Here is a 15,277-nt window from a genome sequence, read left to right as displayed (position 1 = left end):
ATCTTCAGTGTCGGCTACAAGAGAACTCTGCGTTCAGGGCTTATTTTCCAGGAATTCCCCTAACACGATTTCCTCTATCAAGAAGCTTTCCTTGGGGCGCCTGGGTGGCGCAGTCGGTTAAGCGTCCGACTTCAGCCAGGTCACGATCTCGCGGTCCGTGAGTTCGAGCCCCGCGTCGGGCTCTGGGCTGATGGCTCAGAGCCTGGAGCCTGTTTCCGGTTCTGTGTCTCCCTCTCTCTCTGCCCCTCCCCCGTTCATGCTCTGTCTCTCTCTGTCCCAAAAATAAATTTTAAAAAACGTTGAAAAAAAAGAAGCTTTCCTTCACTTTTTTTCTTTCCTCCGGAAATAGTTGACTTTAATTGGAAATGATTGAATTGACTCCTGGGTACCTATCAGCCTTTTGGGAATGGGTCTAACATCAGTGCGTCCAGAATGGTGATGGCCACTTCAGGAAGTTTCCTACAGCTTTTATCTCACTACCAAGAAGACTTTGAAGAAAATTTTTGATTTCAGACATTTTAGAAAGAGCTCTGATCGAATTTTCTTGGATGTGAAAAAACAAAGAAAGGAAAATGCTAAGGACCCAAGCCCTTTTTGGGTAAGAATGTCATATTTTTAATATTTAGCAATGTTACATACACACCTCACATATGCATCAACTCAAACACACAAAAATTAGTTTGTTTTAAAAAAACCCAAAAACTTCAATCCAAATTTATTGGGATTACAAAAATAACAGCACATTTCATTAACTCACAACAGCTCGGAGTTACCAACACATCCAGGGAGATAAGAGCATCTTTAAATAAACTGCTTCTTGCCAATACAAATCTCATAACATAAAAAAGTAGTTTATTTTCATATTTACAGAAGAAACATGCTGATTGTTTCTTAAAATTCTTTTTGGAATTAATGGGTGAGGCTATTTTTAATGTCAGGAAACATTTCAAACTGAAGAAGGTACTTTAGAAACAGGTCACAATGCATTCGATTTAATACCGCTGAATGATTCTGCATCCTCTTCTCAAGATCATGTTTTTATCGCAGAGCTTCTGGAACTTCCACCTGGAAGAATGGGGAATTTTCTTTCAATAAAACAACACAAATGATAAAACGAAAACTATCTGTAGGGCACATCTCGAGCAGTGTTCTCTGAAACTACCTCAGATATAGACTGATTATTGTTGTGTGATATTCAAATTTTATATGATACATTAGGTTTTATTTTTAACATTTATTTGTATTTTTATTATTTTTTGAAGTTTATTTATTTTGAGAGAGAGGGCTCATGCGTGCGAGTTGGGGAGGGGCAGAGAGAGAATCCCAAGCAGGCTCCGAGTTGTCAGCACAGAGTCCGACGTGGAGCTTGATGCCACAAACCGTGAGATCATGACCCGAGCCGGAACCAAGAGTCAGATGCTCAACCTACAAAGCCACCCAGGTGCCTCTATATTGTAAATTAGGTTTTAAATCACCTGAAACTTTGTGGTAAAAATTTTGACAAGTGATAATGTTTTTTGGAATATAGATTATATTCCCTGATTTTCTTATTAAGGAAATCAGGATTTTTATATATTGGAGTGCCTTAAAATAGGCCTGGCCCTTCTGGAACCGAGATGCTAAGAAGGTGGCCCAGGCTCATTCTCCAGTGGAAATGTGCCCACTGGTCACCTGCTCCTGGTATTCCGAATGTGGATGCTTGCTCTTGCACGCTGCAATATTTTAAACATTAATAAATATGTTGAGAGGTGACTTTGGTACCATCGTGTCATAGGGGCTCCCTCACTTACCACATCCGTGCCCCAAATCTGCTCTTGGGTTACTTACCCGCCTCAGCTGTTTTATGCTGCTTCCCCGAATAGCTTCCATGAGATTCTCATGAGCCGATCTCAGTGGGGTAGAAGGTCGGGAAGTGTCTTCCATTTTCTTCTCTTGCACTGACCTCAGGGAATTTTTAATTTCCTTTAGGATATTGTTTGGCTGTTTCTTAACCTTTTTCCCTTTTTTCTTCTTCCGTCCATTTTGTAATGCCCGCTGGGCACTCTCCTGTTGTTTGATGACTTCTGCAATGTTTCGAGTGATGAGTTTTTTCTCTGGGAGTGGAGGAGGGGGGGGGTGGGGGAGGAGGTGGCAGCTTTTGGGGAGGAGGAGGAGGGGGGGGGTGGGGGAGGAGGAGGGGGTGGGACCACAGGAGATGGAGGGCGGCTCCTCCTCACAGTTTGGACTTTCTTGGGGAGTTTGGGGGATGACCAGGGAGAGTGCCTGGGAGATGCATGAGGGGAAGAGCCAGGTGTTCCTCTCTGCCAGACTTTGGTCCTAAGATTGGCTCCTCCATCGCAGCCCTCTTGCTGTTTTTGTTCCTGCATCCGCTTCTGCCTCTGTTTATCCATATTTCTCGTTAAGAGGCTCGTCATGCTCATTCTTGGTCCTGGGAGCTCAAAATGGTAACCCAGTCTCAGCAGCGTGGTGTTCTCCCTGAGCAGCTTGACGATCTCCATCTCCACCTGGCTGCCCATGATGTGCCTCTGGTTGTGGAAGCGGAGCTCCGTGAGCACCGTGTTGTGCTGCAGAGCCCGCATGATGGCCAGGATCCCCTTGCCCGTGATAAAGTTGGACTCCACGTTGACGTTGGTGATGTACCGGTTGACTTTGAGCATTTCCGCAATGGCCATGGCCGCGCTGTCGTCCGCGCGTGTGTTGGCCAGACTGAAGGTCTTCACCACCGTGTTGCCCTTGAGTGCCTCGGCGAAGCGGGCGAGGGTCTGCGACGTGATGTTCTCGATGTTGTTCAAGTTGACCTCTGTGGTGTCAGGGTCGTCGTTCCTTATCTTTTCCAAGGCATCCTCAATCACGGTAGGATTTCCGCAAGGGTGAATGGCAGCTGGCGACTCTGTGTTCCTTCCACTGTGGCCATTGGTCAAATTTATGTTTTCGATTTGACTTTTAAATGTCTTTGGCTTAGAGTTATCAGAATCGGTGCTATCATAATTTACAGTTCCATTAATACCTTTCTCCTTCTCAGCTGTTCCTTCCTCTTCCTCCTCTTCCTCCTCCTCCTCTTCCTCCTCCTCCTCCTCCTCTTCTGTATACACCTCCTCAGAAATCTCACTGTTACTTCCAGTGAAAACAAGCTCTTCCTCACTCTCTTCCTTGTCTTCTTCTGCAACCTGAAGAGCACAGTAGCATCAGTAAATTGGTCTTTTGTCAGCACATTTTAAAAAAATTTACAAAAGTAACACATGGTTTTGCAATAGATCAAATCACTATGTTGTACATCTAAAAGCAAAACAATGTTATATGTCAATTATATCTCAGTAAGTAAAAAAGGGAAATAACACACGGCAAGTAATACAGAAGCATGTAAGGAAAAAAGACCACTCTGTTGCTTCTGACCTCTCTAGTTGGGGTGATCAGGGTTAACCTTTCATTGCATACCTTTCAAGAGCTTTTATAAACAAACATTTCATTTGTTTTCTGCAGCATAAATATCTAGAATTCAATACACTGTATTAAAATTTACTATCATTTTGTCAATTTGAATAAATGAGTCAGAACTTCAGCTTTGGAAAACCCTTGATACGTTTCTCATTCTCTTTAACAACTTGCTCTGAACTATGTGACTCCTTGTTTACTTAGAATTTAGCAAATTCAACCCTCCCTTGTGGAATCACTCCTCTGCCCTTCCTTATCTCTCCATCCCGAAGAAACAAATGACAACGAAAATACACATGTTAATGGATTCCCTTTCTGAACGCTCAAAACTTCTTCCCCCGATTTGCCTCCAGAAGCAGCTGCGACAGCCACGGAGTGCTCTGTGCCCCGGCTTGTCTCAGTGAAGCCAGAGGCAGCGGCATCCTTTGCTTCTCCAGCGAGAACCTACCTCTGGGGTAGGGCCTGGCACAGGGTCTCAGAGGCCCCGCACCACCTGAGAGTGGCCGCTGTCCCTGTTGCTGCTGTGGGGAAGAGAAGCCGAGGGGGCAGGGCTGCTGTTCTTAGCTGCAGGTCAAAACCTAGCTCGATGCAGAAAAACATTCAGGTCACCCTTTGCAGCAAATCAACTTGAAATCTCACGCTGGGGCAGGGTTAAATGAGATGGACTGCGGAAGACAGCAGGTGGGAAAGATAATGGCCCCTGGCCCTAACTGGATTCCAACCATCACGTGAAACAGCAGAGAACAGTAGAAAATCTTGAAGCAAGCCATTGCCCCGGCCTCATGGTCTTAAATTATTTACCATGTATCAATTATGAAAGACTTTCAGGCAAACACAGTCTCAATGCTATCTTTGTCTTTCCTGCTTACAAGACTTTGTACTAAGAAGCCTGAATGACCCCTTCTTTCTCTTTTTCTTGCTATCTTTTCTGATTAAAAAAATCAAAAATTCTGGAAATTGCTAACAGAGTCTGATTTCCCCGAATGCTATCTTTTTAGTCCTTTCTTTTATCTCCTCTAAGGCCCCAAGCCCTCCCTTTCCCCCCAGGGCTCCTGCCGCCTGAGGCATGTGGAATGAGCTTTGGAAAACACTGTGCACGTCTCCAGGTTTGTTTGCCCAGTTGCTACCACAAAATAGCCTCCAGTTATCCACTTGTTTGGAGTGGCAGGCACCAAGCGATGGCCTGGGGAAGGGGTCAGCCACTCCTGGGATGGTTATCCGGTCTTTATTTACTTACTTCTTCAGGAGCAGGAGGATGGGGAATACTACGTGCGTGTGTGTGTGTGTGTGTGTGTGTGTGTGTTTGTGTGAAGTTTTAGCTGTTTCGGTATTTGGAGGAAAGGGACCTTCTCAAAATGTAAGGTAAACTGCCCTTCATGCCAGCCTTACATGTTATCCCCTATCCCCTGGAAGACCTTCAGGCTCTTATCTGCAAGAGTTGTTTTCCCCTCAAGATGTATCTGAGAGGGGCACCTGGGTGGCTCAGTTGGTGGAGTGTCCGACTTCCACTCAGGCATGATCTCACAGCTCCTGTGTTCGAGCCTGGCGGCGGGCTCACTGCTGTCGGTGCAAAGCCAGCTTTAGATCCTCTGTCCTCCTCTCTCTGCCCCTCCCCTGGCTGTGCTGTCTCAAAAATAAATAAATAAAAACAAACAAGCAAAAATGTGTCTGAGAGACAATATCTGAAACTGTTATCCAGCAATGAGTCTTAATGTAACATCTAAATGACACTTTTCCCAGAAAGCCTTCTTTGACACTTCCTCATATTATCCCCTCATATTATCCTTGCCATATAGGGCATTGTACTTCCCCCAGTGAAGTACTTACTTACTTACTTATTAATTAATTTATTTATTTATTATTTAGAGAGACAGAGCGGAGCAGGGAAGGGGCAGAGAGACAAGGAGAGAGAGAGAGACAGAGAGAGGGAATCCCAAGTAGGCTCCCTGCTGTCAGCTTATGAACCGTGAGATCATGACCTGAGCCAAAGTCAAGAGTCGGAAGTTTAACTGACTGAGCCACCCAGGCACCCCAAGTACCTATTTTAATTACTTGTTTGTCATTTTTCCCAAAAGACTGTTAACTGGGTAAGGACAGGGATCCTGTCTCTTTTGTTTACCTAGTGCAGTGTTTAGCATATAGTAGGAGTTCAGTAAATATCTGTTGGCTGAACGATCTAAATTGACATTGGCTACCAGCCGCTGACAGGATGGGTCCAGTGCTCAGCGGGTGACTGTCCCCAGTCACCTGGAACTGAGAGGTTTCCCAGGACGCAGGATTTTCAGTTCTTAAATCTAGATAGTCCCAGACAATCTGAGATGGTTAGCCACCCTAGGTGGGGGACACCTAAAAGAAAGACACCAGAAGGGAGAAAAGTGTCTGGAGACGGAGTTAAGAGGATATGAAAAAATAATCTTTGCCTACTTCCTATGTTATCTGGCTTTTGGACTGACTGCACTGTTCCAGGTCTGCTATCTGCCAGTGCTCTGGAGTTAACCTTGATCCTTGTGAGAATGGGGGGTGGGAAGGTGGGGATGGGGTGAGGCATGAGGGCTAGTAGAGAGAACATGAATGTTGGCACTCTCGGGGAATAAATAAGGCAACAAGAAGGTAGTGGCCAACCATGTCTCCTGATCACCTCCCTGGCATCTTTACATGAGCAAGAGGCAAGAGGCTTGGTTTTCGGTTCTGGTTCTGGGTCTACCCCTAAAGAGCTGGCTGACTTTAGTCAAATCAGTAAACCTCTGAGAGGTCTCAGTACGGTTGAGCAGTCCTCAACTGTGGTGTGTGCCACAATCACCTGAGGGGCTGTGAGACCACAAAATGCTGGGCCCCACTCCCAGGAGATCTGGGGGAGCCCTAGAATGAGCAGTCCTAAGAAATTCCCAGGTAATGCCGATGGGTCGGGCACTCACAATTTGAGAATCGTGGTCTTGGCATCAGCAGACCTCGGTCTGAATGTCAGCTCTCCTAATAAACTGTTAACTTCAACTGAATTTCTTAACCTCTCCTAGTCTCAATTCTCATGTGCAAGAGTAAGAATTCAACTAAATAATATGAGTGAATTTATTGGCAGCTATGCCTGAGACCCGGCAGATACTCAAATTAGGGGGGCTAGACCCTCTGGCCTCAAGACCCCTTGGAGCTTAATGCAGCCTAAGTTTGTGTGAACCCAAGTGGACAGAGGCCGTCATTCAATAGGAGTTGAACATGGTTTTCATAAGCCTTTCAAAGCCAATGGCCCGATAACCAAGACCCGCATCTCCTTCTTGTGGTCCATATTGCACTGTTCTTCACTTACATGGCCACTCCCTCCCCTACCCACCTGCCAGCTGCCTTGAACTTTGTCCTGTGTGGGAATGGATTTACAGGCTCCGAGGTTTCTACTCAGCCCCGCCTGTGACTACAGAGACAGCTGGCCGGCTGGGAAAGCGCAGTGGCAGAAAAGTTAACGACCCAGAAGGGAATCGAAGTTCATCACCACACAGCCTCTCTAATTGAGCTGATAAGCCACTGGCAGGGATCAGCAAAACCCTTGGCAGGATCAGGACGGGTTCCATCATAACGGACAACAGGCTTTGCCCTTTGATTCCTACAGATATAAAGACATTCTGACATGAAAATGCCTTTGTTGGGTTACTGCTGTGATGGCTATCTGTCCTGGATATTCTGTGGCAATTTTCATCTTTTTATCAAGGAAATTCTTTAAGAACTATAATCAAAATGTTATAGTTTATATATTTTATCAGATTTTTGACACATAATCCCACATCAGGAGGGGAAAAGGATCTCTGAAAATCATAGTTGTGGAGAAACTGACCAGCCCAATCCTGGCCTCGCTTTCCCCTTCCACCCCTCAGTGCAGGCAGACACCGTGGCCTTGGCAGACCCTGGCTTGATCCCAGTGGCCCTTCCCGCAATGATTGACATGAACAAGGCTCACACATATCTTGCTACAAATGTGGCCCACACACCCTATCATCAAGATCATCTAACAGTGCCTAGATTAGTACTGTGGAAGTCTTTGCCATTGGATTCAGGCCATTTTGATTTCAGATGATTCTAGTGTAGCCCACAGGTTTTAAACTGTTGCTCCTGACCTGTGTTATTCCACAGGTTCAGGAATTTATTATACTGTATTCAAATTGCTATTTTCCCAGAGCATAGTCTTTTGAGCTTTCCTCTCTTAACGATCTGTAAGGCAAATCCGAAGTAACTGTTTACTGGGCAGAACACAAGAGCTTAAAAGACCCGAGCTCTAATATAAGCACATTTCCCGGTCTCAGGATCACCATTATAAAGCAGGAAGGAATCTTAGAGGTTATCTACTCAGGCATGTTTAACTTGGGTCCCCAGGTGGGTTTCAGGATGTAGGGCGTCATTTTGAAATGCCATGTAAAAGGTTGTGTGTGTATGCACAAGACACGGACAGTATCTGCAGGAGAAGTTTTGTAACTTATCAAAATCTCAAAGGGGTTCTTGATTTACAAAAGAAACCCTAGATTCAACTCCCTCAATGGACAGGTGGGAAAGAGAAGCCTGCAGAGATGGGCTATCTGTTCAAGGTCTAACAACTTAGGGACAGCACAGGGACTCGAAATAAGGCCCCGTGGCTCTCAGTCCTGCGTATTTCCCACCACTGCTCACTTTTCGGTGTTGGGAAAAAAAAAAAAAAGAATCATTTTTACTGTAGTCACCATTACAGTCAAAGCAACCAGAGTACCCACTTCTGTCTTTATAGAAGGAAGTAAATCTACCTAACTGCAATATATATGTAATGTCACACACACTATGCCACATCAGCAACTTGTAACTGAAATTAGACTTATGTTTGGCAATATATCTAAACCCATGCCTTGGCTTGTGAATTATTTTCCTCTTGAAAATGCCATCTTGATTGACTAAAAGTCAATCGAAGGGTCCCAGCTAAGAATTTTACATATTATGTTCCCCTGGGTGGCCTGAGGAATTGTTCAGTAGCAGGTGCAAATGGGTTATGAGGAAAGAAAAGTGAAGAGGACTAAAAAGTTAGAGAAAACAGGTTCCCGGGTTGGGGGTGGGGGTCGGGGGTAGGAGTAGCTAAGGAAAAAACCCGAGAGCCTACCTTTCCACACTCCCCCAGCCTCTCCTTCTCCAAGAGTTTTTGGGACTCCTTTTCCCAATAGGCCATCAGTGCCTCTCTGCTGAATGTCCCCGTGGGGGTTTTCTCGGTCAGACTCTTTTGCCTTAGCCCCACGGGAAGGCTGTGATCAGGTTCAATGTCTTCCAACTCCCTCTCTAGCTCCTTCAGCTCCTCAGCTGACAGGGAAGCGAGAAGTTCATCCTCATCGATGGATTCATATTTGCTAAGTCCTCTCCTGTAGCCAAAGGTAGACATGGTCCCTGCTTTGTCAGACCCACAAGGAGCTTGGAGAACCAGGCATTCAAGGCAGCCGGCAGCAGGCAGGGAGGCAAGTAGGCAGGCTGGTCAGCAACTGGAGCTCAGAGTGGCCTTTTAAGAGCGGTGATACAGGGCCGTGACAATGCAGAGAGGGGGTGAAAGCATGGGCTGTTTTAAGCAGCAGACGTCAGCTAGACATTTGAACACAAAGAATGTCACATCGGTGGTGGACGGAGGTCTCAGAACCAGCGGGGATTATTAACATACTGGCCAGGGACATATTTAGCTGAGCCTGATAGCTCATGAGGACAGGCAGGGAGTGTTGCAGATAGGGAGTAACACAGTCCTCACTTTGTATTCAGACAACAGGAGAATGAAATTTATTTTGACAATGACTTGCTCCCACCACCATGGCCATGAAAAGATTCTTTGATTACAATCTCAGAGGTTGAGAAATGACTACACATCACTCTATAAGTAGTTATTCAGGTTCTTCTAAAATCATATCGTGGGTGGCGTTGATGGTAACAGAAGGCTATAATAATATAGAGGCTTAAACTTTCATTGTGTTTTTGCAGTTTACAAGCCACTAAGCATAACAAGTCCCGTGAGAAGACTACCCTCCTTTACAGATTTTGGCAACTGAGGCTCTGAGAGATTAAGTGAAAACTTGGAAGCTAGAAGTACAGAAGTGGCTTTCTCTACTGCACAAAATGGCTTCTTTCTCTTCAACCAGAAGTATTAGTACATAACTAGATCTGCAAGTAAAACTCCAAAAAGACAAATAACAATGCTGGGTATAGTTTATTAGTGCTAAGCACTTTATATATTTTTATCTCATTTAACCCCACAGTCTTGTCAGGTGTATTTTGTCATCCATATTTTACCAGTACAGCCACAGAGAGGTTAAGTAACTAGCCCACAGCCACAGAGCTAAAAAAGTGGTGAAACTAGAATTTGAACCCAGATTGGTGTGTGGGCTGAAAGCTGAAGGGATGCTAACATGAAATTATATCTATATATTTGTCCATATTCTTATGAGTGTGAAAAAATATATACATACTTTATAGGAGTTCATCAATATATCATTTTAGCATACATATATATAAAGAGCTGTTAAAATGTGTATGCATAGAAATATACACTTATTAATACATGCATAATATGCCATACTTTGTTTATTGCGTTCTGCAATTGGTGAGTATTTGGGTTACTTCCAGGTTTAGGCTGTTGTAAATAATGCTGTGAACATGTATGTGCAAGTCTTTGTGCAGTCATATGTTTTAATTTTTCTTGGGTATATAGTAGCAGTAGAATTGCTGACTTATATGGCATATTTACATTTAACTTTTCAAGAAAATGCGGAGTTATTTTCCAAAATGGCTGCCTCCAGTTACGTTCCCATCAGCCATGATGTGAGTTCCAGTCTCTCTACCTCCTAATTCGTTCCTGCCCATCTTCCTGATTATAGCCATTTCAGTGGGTATTAAGTAGGTCTCACTGAAGTTTTAATTTTCATTCTTCTTATTACTAGTAATGTTGAGCATCATTACATGCGTTTATTTTTACCTCGATAAAGTATTTTTTGGGACAAATCTTACAGTCATTCTAAGTTGGGTCGCCTTGTTACTATTGGTCTGTAAGAGTTCTATAACATATTCAGGACTTCAGCAAGTGTATGGTTTGCAGATATTTTCTTCCACACTGGTGTCTTTTGAAGAGTCTACTGCTTGAATTCTTGGTGTTATCTAAGAAATGGTTCCTAACCCCAGATCAGAGATTCTCATTCTTATGTTTTCTTTCTGAGTGTTCTATAGTTTTAGGTGTTTATATTTAGGGCTGTTACTCATTTCAATTTATATTTGCATATGTATAAGGTGAGGGTCTAAATTCATCTTTTTGCATACAGATATCTGATGGGCTTAGCAACTTTTTTGGAAAAGACTATACTTTCCCCTATTGAATTGCATTGGTGCCTTTGTGGAAAATTTATTGGCCATAAATGTAAGGATTAGTTTCTTGGAGAGTCAGTTCTGTTCTATGGATCTATATGTCTATTTTTATGTGATACCACCTTGTCTTAATTGCTATGGACTTGTAGTGCCCGTTGTAAGTTCTCCAACTTTTTTTTTTTTTTTTTGCAAGAATGTTTTGGCTAATATGATCTTAACTCACTCATGATGGTATTCTGCCTCCAAAAATAACTATGACTCTTCAATGATACTGATGAGAGCGATGATTATGAAATTAGAAATGGTGAGTTCGTTGGTTTTTTATGGGCTGTAGCATATACCTTTTGTGTAGCCTCACTGGTCACACACTTTTTTTTTTTATGTGAAAATGGGTTTGATTTTTGGGAATGACATCAAATCACAATAGCCAGATTTGGTGAATGAGATGAGAGTTATTCAGCTGTATAACACATGTTAGGTAAAATAATGACTATAGCTGTATAAAAACCTAGGTGTTTTTTGAAAGCAAAGAGATGAGAAGAAAATACAAGGGGTATGTAATTATGTACAAAAAAAATAGTGGAATTGTGTTTTTCCTCTTTCTCCTGTCCATCCCCCTCCCTTGTTTAATTTTTCTGTAACATTTTAATATTATTTTTATTTGACAGTTGATTAAACACACACTTTATGCCAGATTCGTATTTAGGTGCTGGGGTTAGAGTAGTGAAGAAAACCAACAAAATCCCTTCCTTTGTGGAGTTTACATTCTTTAGTTGGAGGAAACAGACATAATATAAATAAACAAATAAATACAAACCATATCCTGCAGCTCTATGGAGAGAAATAGAACAAGGTAACAGGGAAGAGAGGTTGTGGGGATAATATTGCATGCAGGTAAGATCTCTATAATAAGGTGACATTTGAGCACACACCTGGAGAAGTAAAGGCTTGATGCATGCAGATTTTAATATATATTTTATGTGACTATAAAATAATTACTGAGATATTCTTGGAATCAGATTCTAGGCTTTCAAAGGGACTTTGAAATACATAAGTACTCTATCACTGCCTAAGTGGTCACCTAGAGTTTGCTTGAACACTTTCAGTGATAATGTATAATTATACATTAGCAAAAATTCATTTCATTGTTGGATGGCTCAAATCATTAAAAACAATGGTTTTCTATTGTGTTGTAACTGGTCTCTTGAAAAAAATCACCCCATATATTTTCGTTTTCTCACTGGAACAATCCAGAATAAATTTAGTCTCATGTGAGTTTCTTCTCCCAAATCTTGGATGGCTGATGAATGACTTTGGAAATGAATCTGGAAGAGTGTTGCTCTATGACAGCATCACTGGAAAAAAAATTAGGGCGTCTTAAGGACAATACCTTAAGAACAATGGTCCTTAGATATCTTTGTGTATATGCTACTAATCACTCTGATTGCTGTAATAATCACAGCTCACAGATGATCTTAGTTCACTGGATCCCCCTCTGGGTAATCTCCACAAACTTTAAATCCATTGGATGAAATTCTGTTGAGCAATTAAACATGGCCACCTCACCCTGGCCAGACTTAACAGTATGATGTATAGTTTAGATTGCTTTGCAACCCTGTCAACCTTGAGGGAAAAAAAAAAACCCACAAAACTTTCTCTTTGAGGAAAAAGATCAAATCAAATGTGTTCCAGGCATCAACATTTTCTATTTCAGGGTTTTTGCTTGATTACATTGTGTTTTTGAATAGAATTGCTTTTAGAGTCAATAATACTACAAGCCTTTTGACAATTAGCATCTTTTGTTAAAAAAATATCTATCATGGGGAGAATTATTTCCATGGTTCTCAATTCATAATTGCATACACACGATTTTGCATTATATTGGCAATTTCCTTTTTAGTGAAAACAGAGTTTCCTTTTTCATTCTTTTTTCTCTTTTGGTTTCCCCCTGAAAATACTATCATTTGTTTGTTTATTCAACACACATTTACCCAAGTGCCTGCTGGGTGGACAGGTACTGTGTTGGAAGCTAGGATTACGAAGAGAAAAATAGAAATTGAGCTAGTCCCTGCCCTCAGGAGCTCACACTCCTGGGAGAGAGGCAGACAGCTGACAGTAACACAGCACAGGGACAGCTCATCCATGGTGCCAGCAAAAGGACAGAAGTGGGGTACAGATGAAGAAGCAGTGCGGCCACGTGGGTGGAGTTGGAGAAGGCTGATAAAGAGCTTTCCAGGCAGAGATAGCGGCCTCTGAGTAAATACATGGGAGTATGAAAGCAAAAATAAAAACAAAAACTCATGCATTATTCCATAAAGGGATGGAGAGGAGGTAGAGATGGGTAGAAACAGACCCTGGCTCATCTACTATTTCCAATACAATGCCTTGGTATCTTGCCGCCCAGCCTCAATTCTTTTTTTTTTTTTTCAGCAGCCATCACCATCATGGTAGACGCATATAGATGTTGAATACTTTCTATTTGAAAGGCCGTGTCAAGGAATTTGGACTTTATTATCGTCTACTGTTAAATGGAAGTCTTCAACAGTATCCCATAGCTATAGTTTGCCCTTTTATTATTTTCTTTAATGTTTATTTATTTTTGAGAGAGACAGACAGACAGACAGAGCCCAAGAGGGGAGGGGAAGAGAGAGGGGAAGACACTGAATCTGAAGCAGGTTCTCGGCTCTGAGCTGTTAGCACAGAACCTGAAGAGGGGCTCGAACTCAGAAACCGTGAGATCATGACCTGATCCGAAGTCAAACGCTTAACCTACTGAGCCATCCAGGAGCCCCTGTATGAATCTATTTAATAAAATAGATTCCCCTGGTCCTCTGCTTCATTCTACAATAGGCCTTTGTCAGCCACAGATTTAATATGAGTAGTTTCAGTGCTGTGAAAGGACCCCAATGACATGTTATTTTACTGAGCTAAAATTTGTAACTTCAAGGTCAAGAATGTTTCATGAAACTTCCTAGAAAATCTGAATCCAGGTGTCTCACTGGCACCTAAAACACAACCTGCCCCAAACCAGTATCCTGATTTCCCTTTTCCTGCCTCTCCTCCCCCACACCCAGCCTTCCACATTTCCGAAAGTGGCTTCCTCATCCATCCCGTTGCTGGAGCCTGAGTGTTACCTTTGGCTCCCTCTCACCAACACGGTCATGTTCCATCACAAGGCCTGGACTCCTGGATTTCAAACAGCTCTTGAATTCCTGCTTCATTTTTGGCTATTCCCCCTTATCTCCATTTGAATCTAAGCTGCTGTCCTCGTTTTCTTGGAAGACTGACATTTTCCCCCTTTTCACAATATAGCCAGAGTAACTTTTTTTTGTTTTTTTCAAATCCTGTATATTTAACATGAGTGTGATATTAGTTTCAGGTGTGCAGTAGTGATTCAACACTTCTATATGTTACTCAGTGCTCATCAAGATAAGTGTACTCTTCACAGAGTAACTTCAAGAAATTTTTTTTAAAGTTTATTTATTTTTGAGAGAAAGAGCGAGCAGGGGAAGGGAGCAGAGGGAGAGGGAGACAGAGGATCTGAAGCGGGCTCCTCACTGAGAGTGGAGAGCCCAGTGCGGGGCTCTAACTCATGAACGGTGAGATCATGACCTGAGCTGAAGTCAGATGCCCAAGCCCAACCGACTGAGCCAGCCAGGCGCCCTAACAGAGTAACTTTTTAAAAACACAAATCTCATTGGGTAATTCTCTGCTTAAAATCCTTGAATGTCTCTCATTATCCTTGAGACAGAATCTTTGACATGCCTTCTAGACCCCCCCCGCCAGGATCAAGCCTTGTTGACCCCTCCATCTTTCAACTGGGGTCACTCCCTGCCACTCTCACACCCAAGCCACACTGGGCTCCTGAACTCACCACCCTTGCCCCGTCATTATCAAGCCGTTGTCCTCCCTCCTCCCTGTGCCTGGAATGCCTTTTTCTCTTCTACAGGCTCAGATCTTAAGTAACACTTAGGGAGGGGCTTCTCCCGATGCCCGAGGCCAGCTTAGTTCTCCCAGCTCCCACAAACTGCATTCCATGCAGCATCCCACCCGGGATGTCTTGTTTCAAGACATCTTTGCCATACAGGCGTTTTCTCCAAGGGCAGGGGCCGTGCCTGCCCCACTGACTGTCACCAAAGCTTAGCATAGTTATTAGGTGTTCAAGAAGTATGGCTAAAAACAAAACCAAACCAGATACATTGCATTGTAGGCAGGAGTGGATCCAAGTTTTATAGAGCCTGAAGATTATACAGTGCTGAGGCCCTCTTTAAGAATAACAATATGACATTATAAACACACAATTAGTTATGAAGGTGAGACTGCATTCAAAGCAATAATAGAATCATGACAAACTACGAGGTGTTAGGTGATTTGAGCTTCTTTTTTCTGAGCTCGCCTTAAGCGGGTTACCGAAACTGCTTACAGAGAAGAGCTGTGTATTTGTAACCCAGCTTCTCTACCCACCCCCCACACCATCGACACCCCACCACTCTAGTGAACCCCAATACTCACA

At 43.1% G+C, this 15,277-nt stretch overlaps 1 protein-coding gene across 1 annotated transcript; it reads right to left on the bottom strand.

Annotated features, from left to right (window-relative positions):
- Positions 1 to 1,038: 1,038 nt before the first annotated feature.
- Positions 1,039 to 8,809, bottom strand: LMOD2 (leiomodin 2). Its single transcript, XM_047094920.1, is given in 5 exon segments — positions 1,039 to 1,065; positions 1,828 to 2,115; positions 2,117 to 2,161; positions 2,163 to 3,160; positions 8,533 to 8,809. Coding segments are annotated over 5 exon segments (1,635 nt in total).
- Between the last annotated feature and the right edge of the window lie 6,468 nt (positions 8,810 to 15,277).

The sequence above is a fragment of the Lynx rufus genome, unplaced genomic scaffold (assembly GCF_022079265.1).
Source record: "Lynx rufus isolate CCGP_SWC_20201006 ecotype Redwood Valley unplaced genomic scaffold, mLynRuf1.p SCAF_4, whole genome shotgun sequence".
NCBI lineage: Eukaryota > Metazoa > Chordata > Mammalia > Carnivora > Felidae > Lynx > Lynx rufus.
The sequence above is the reverse complement of the archived record's forward strand: the minus strand, read 5'-3'. Positions and strand labels throughout refer to the sequence as shown.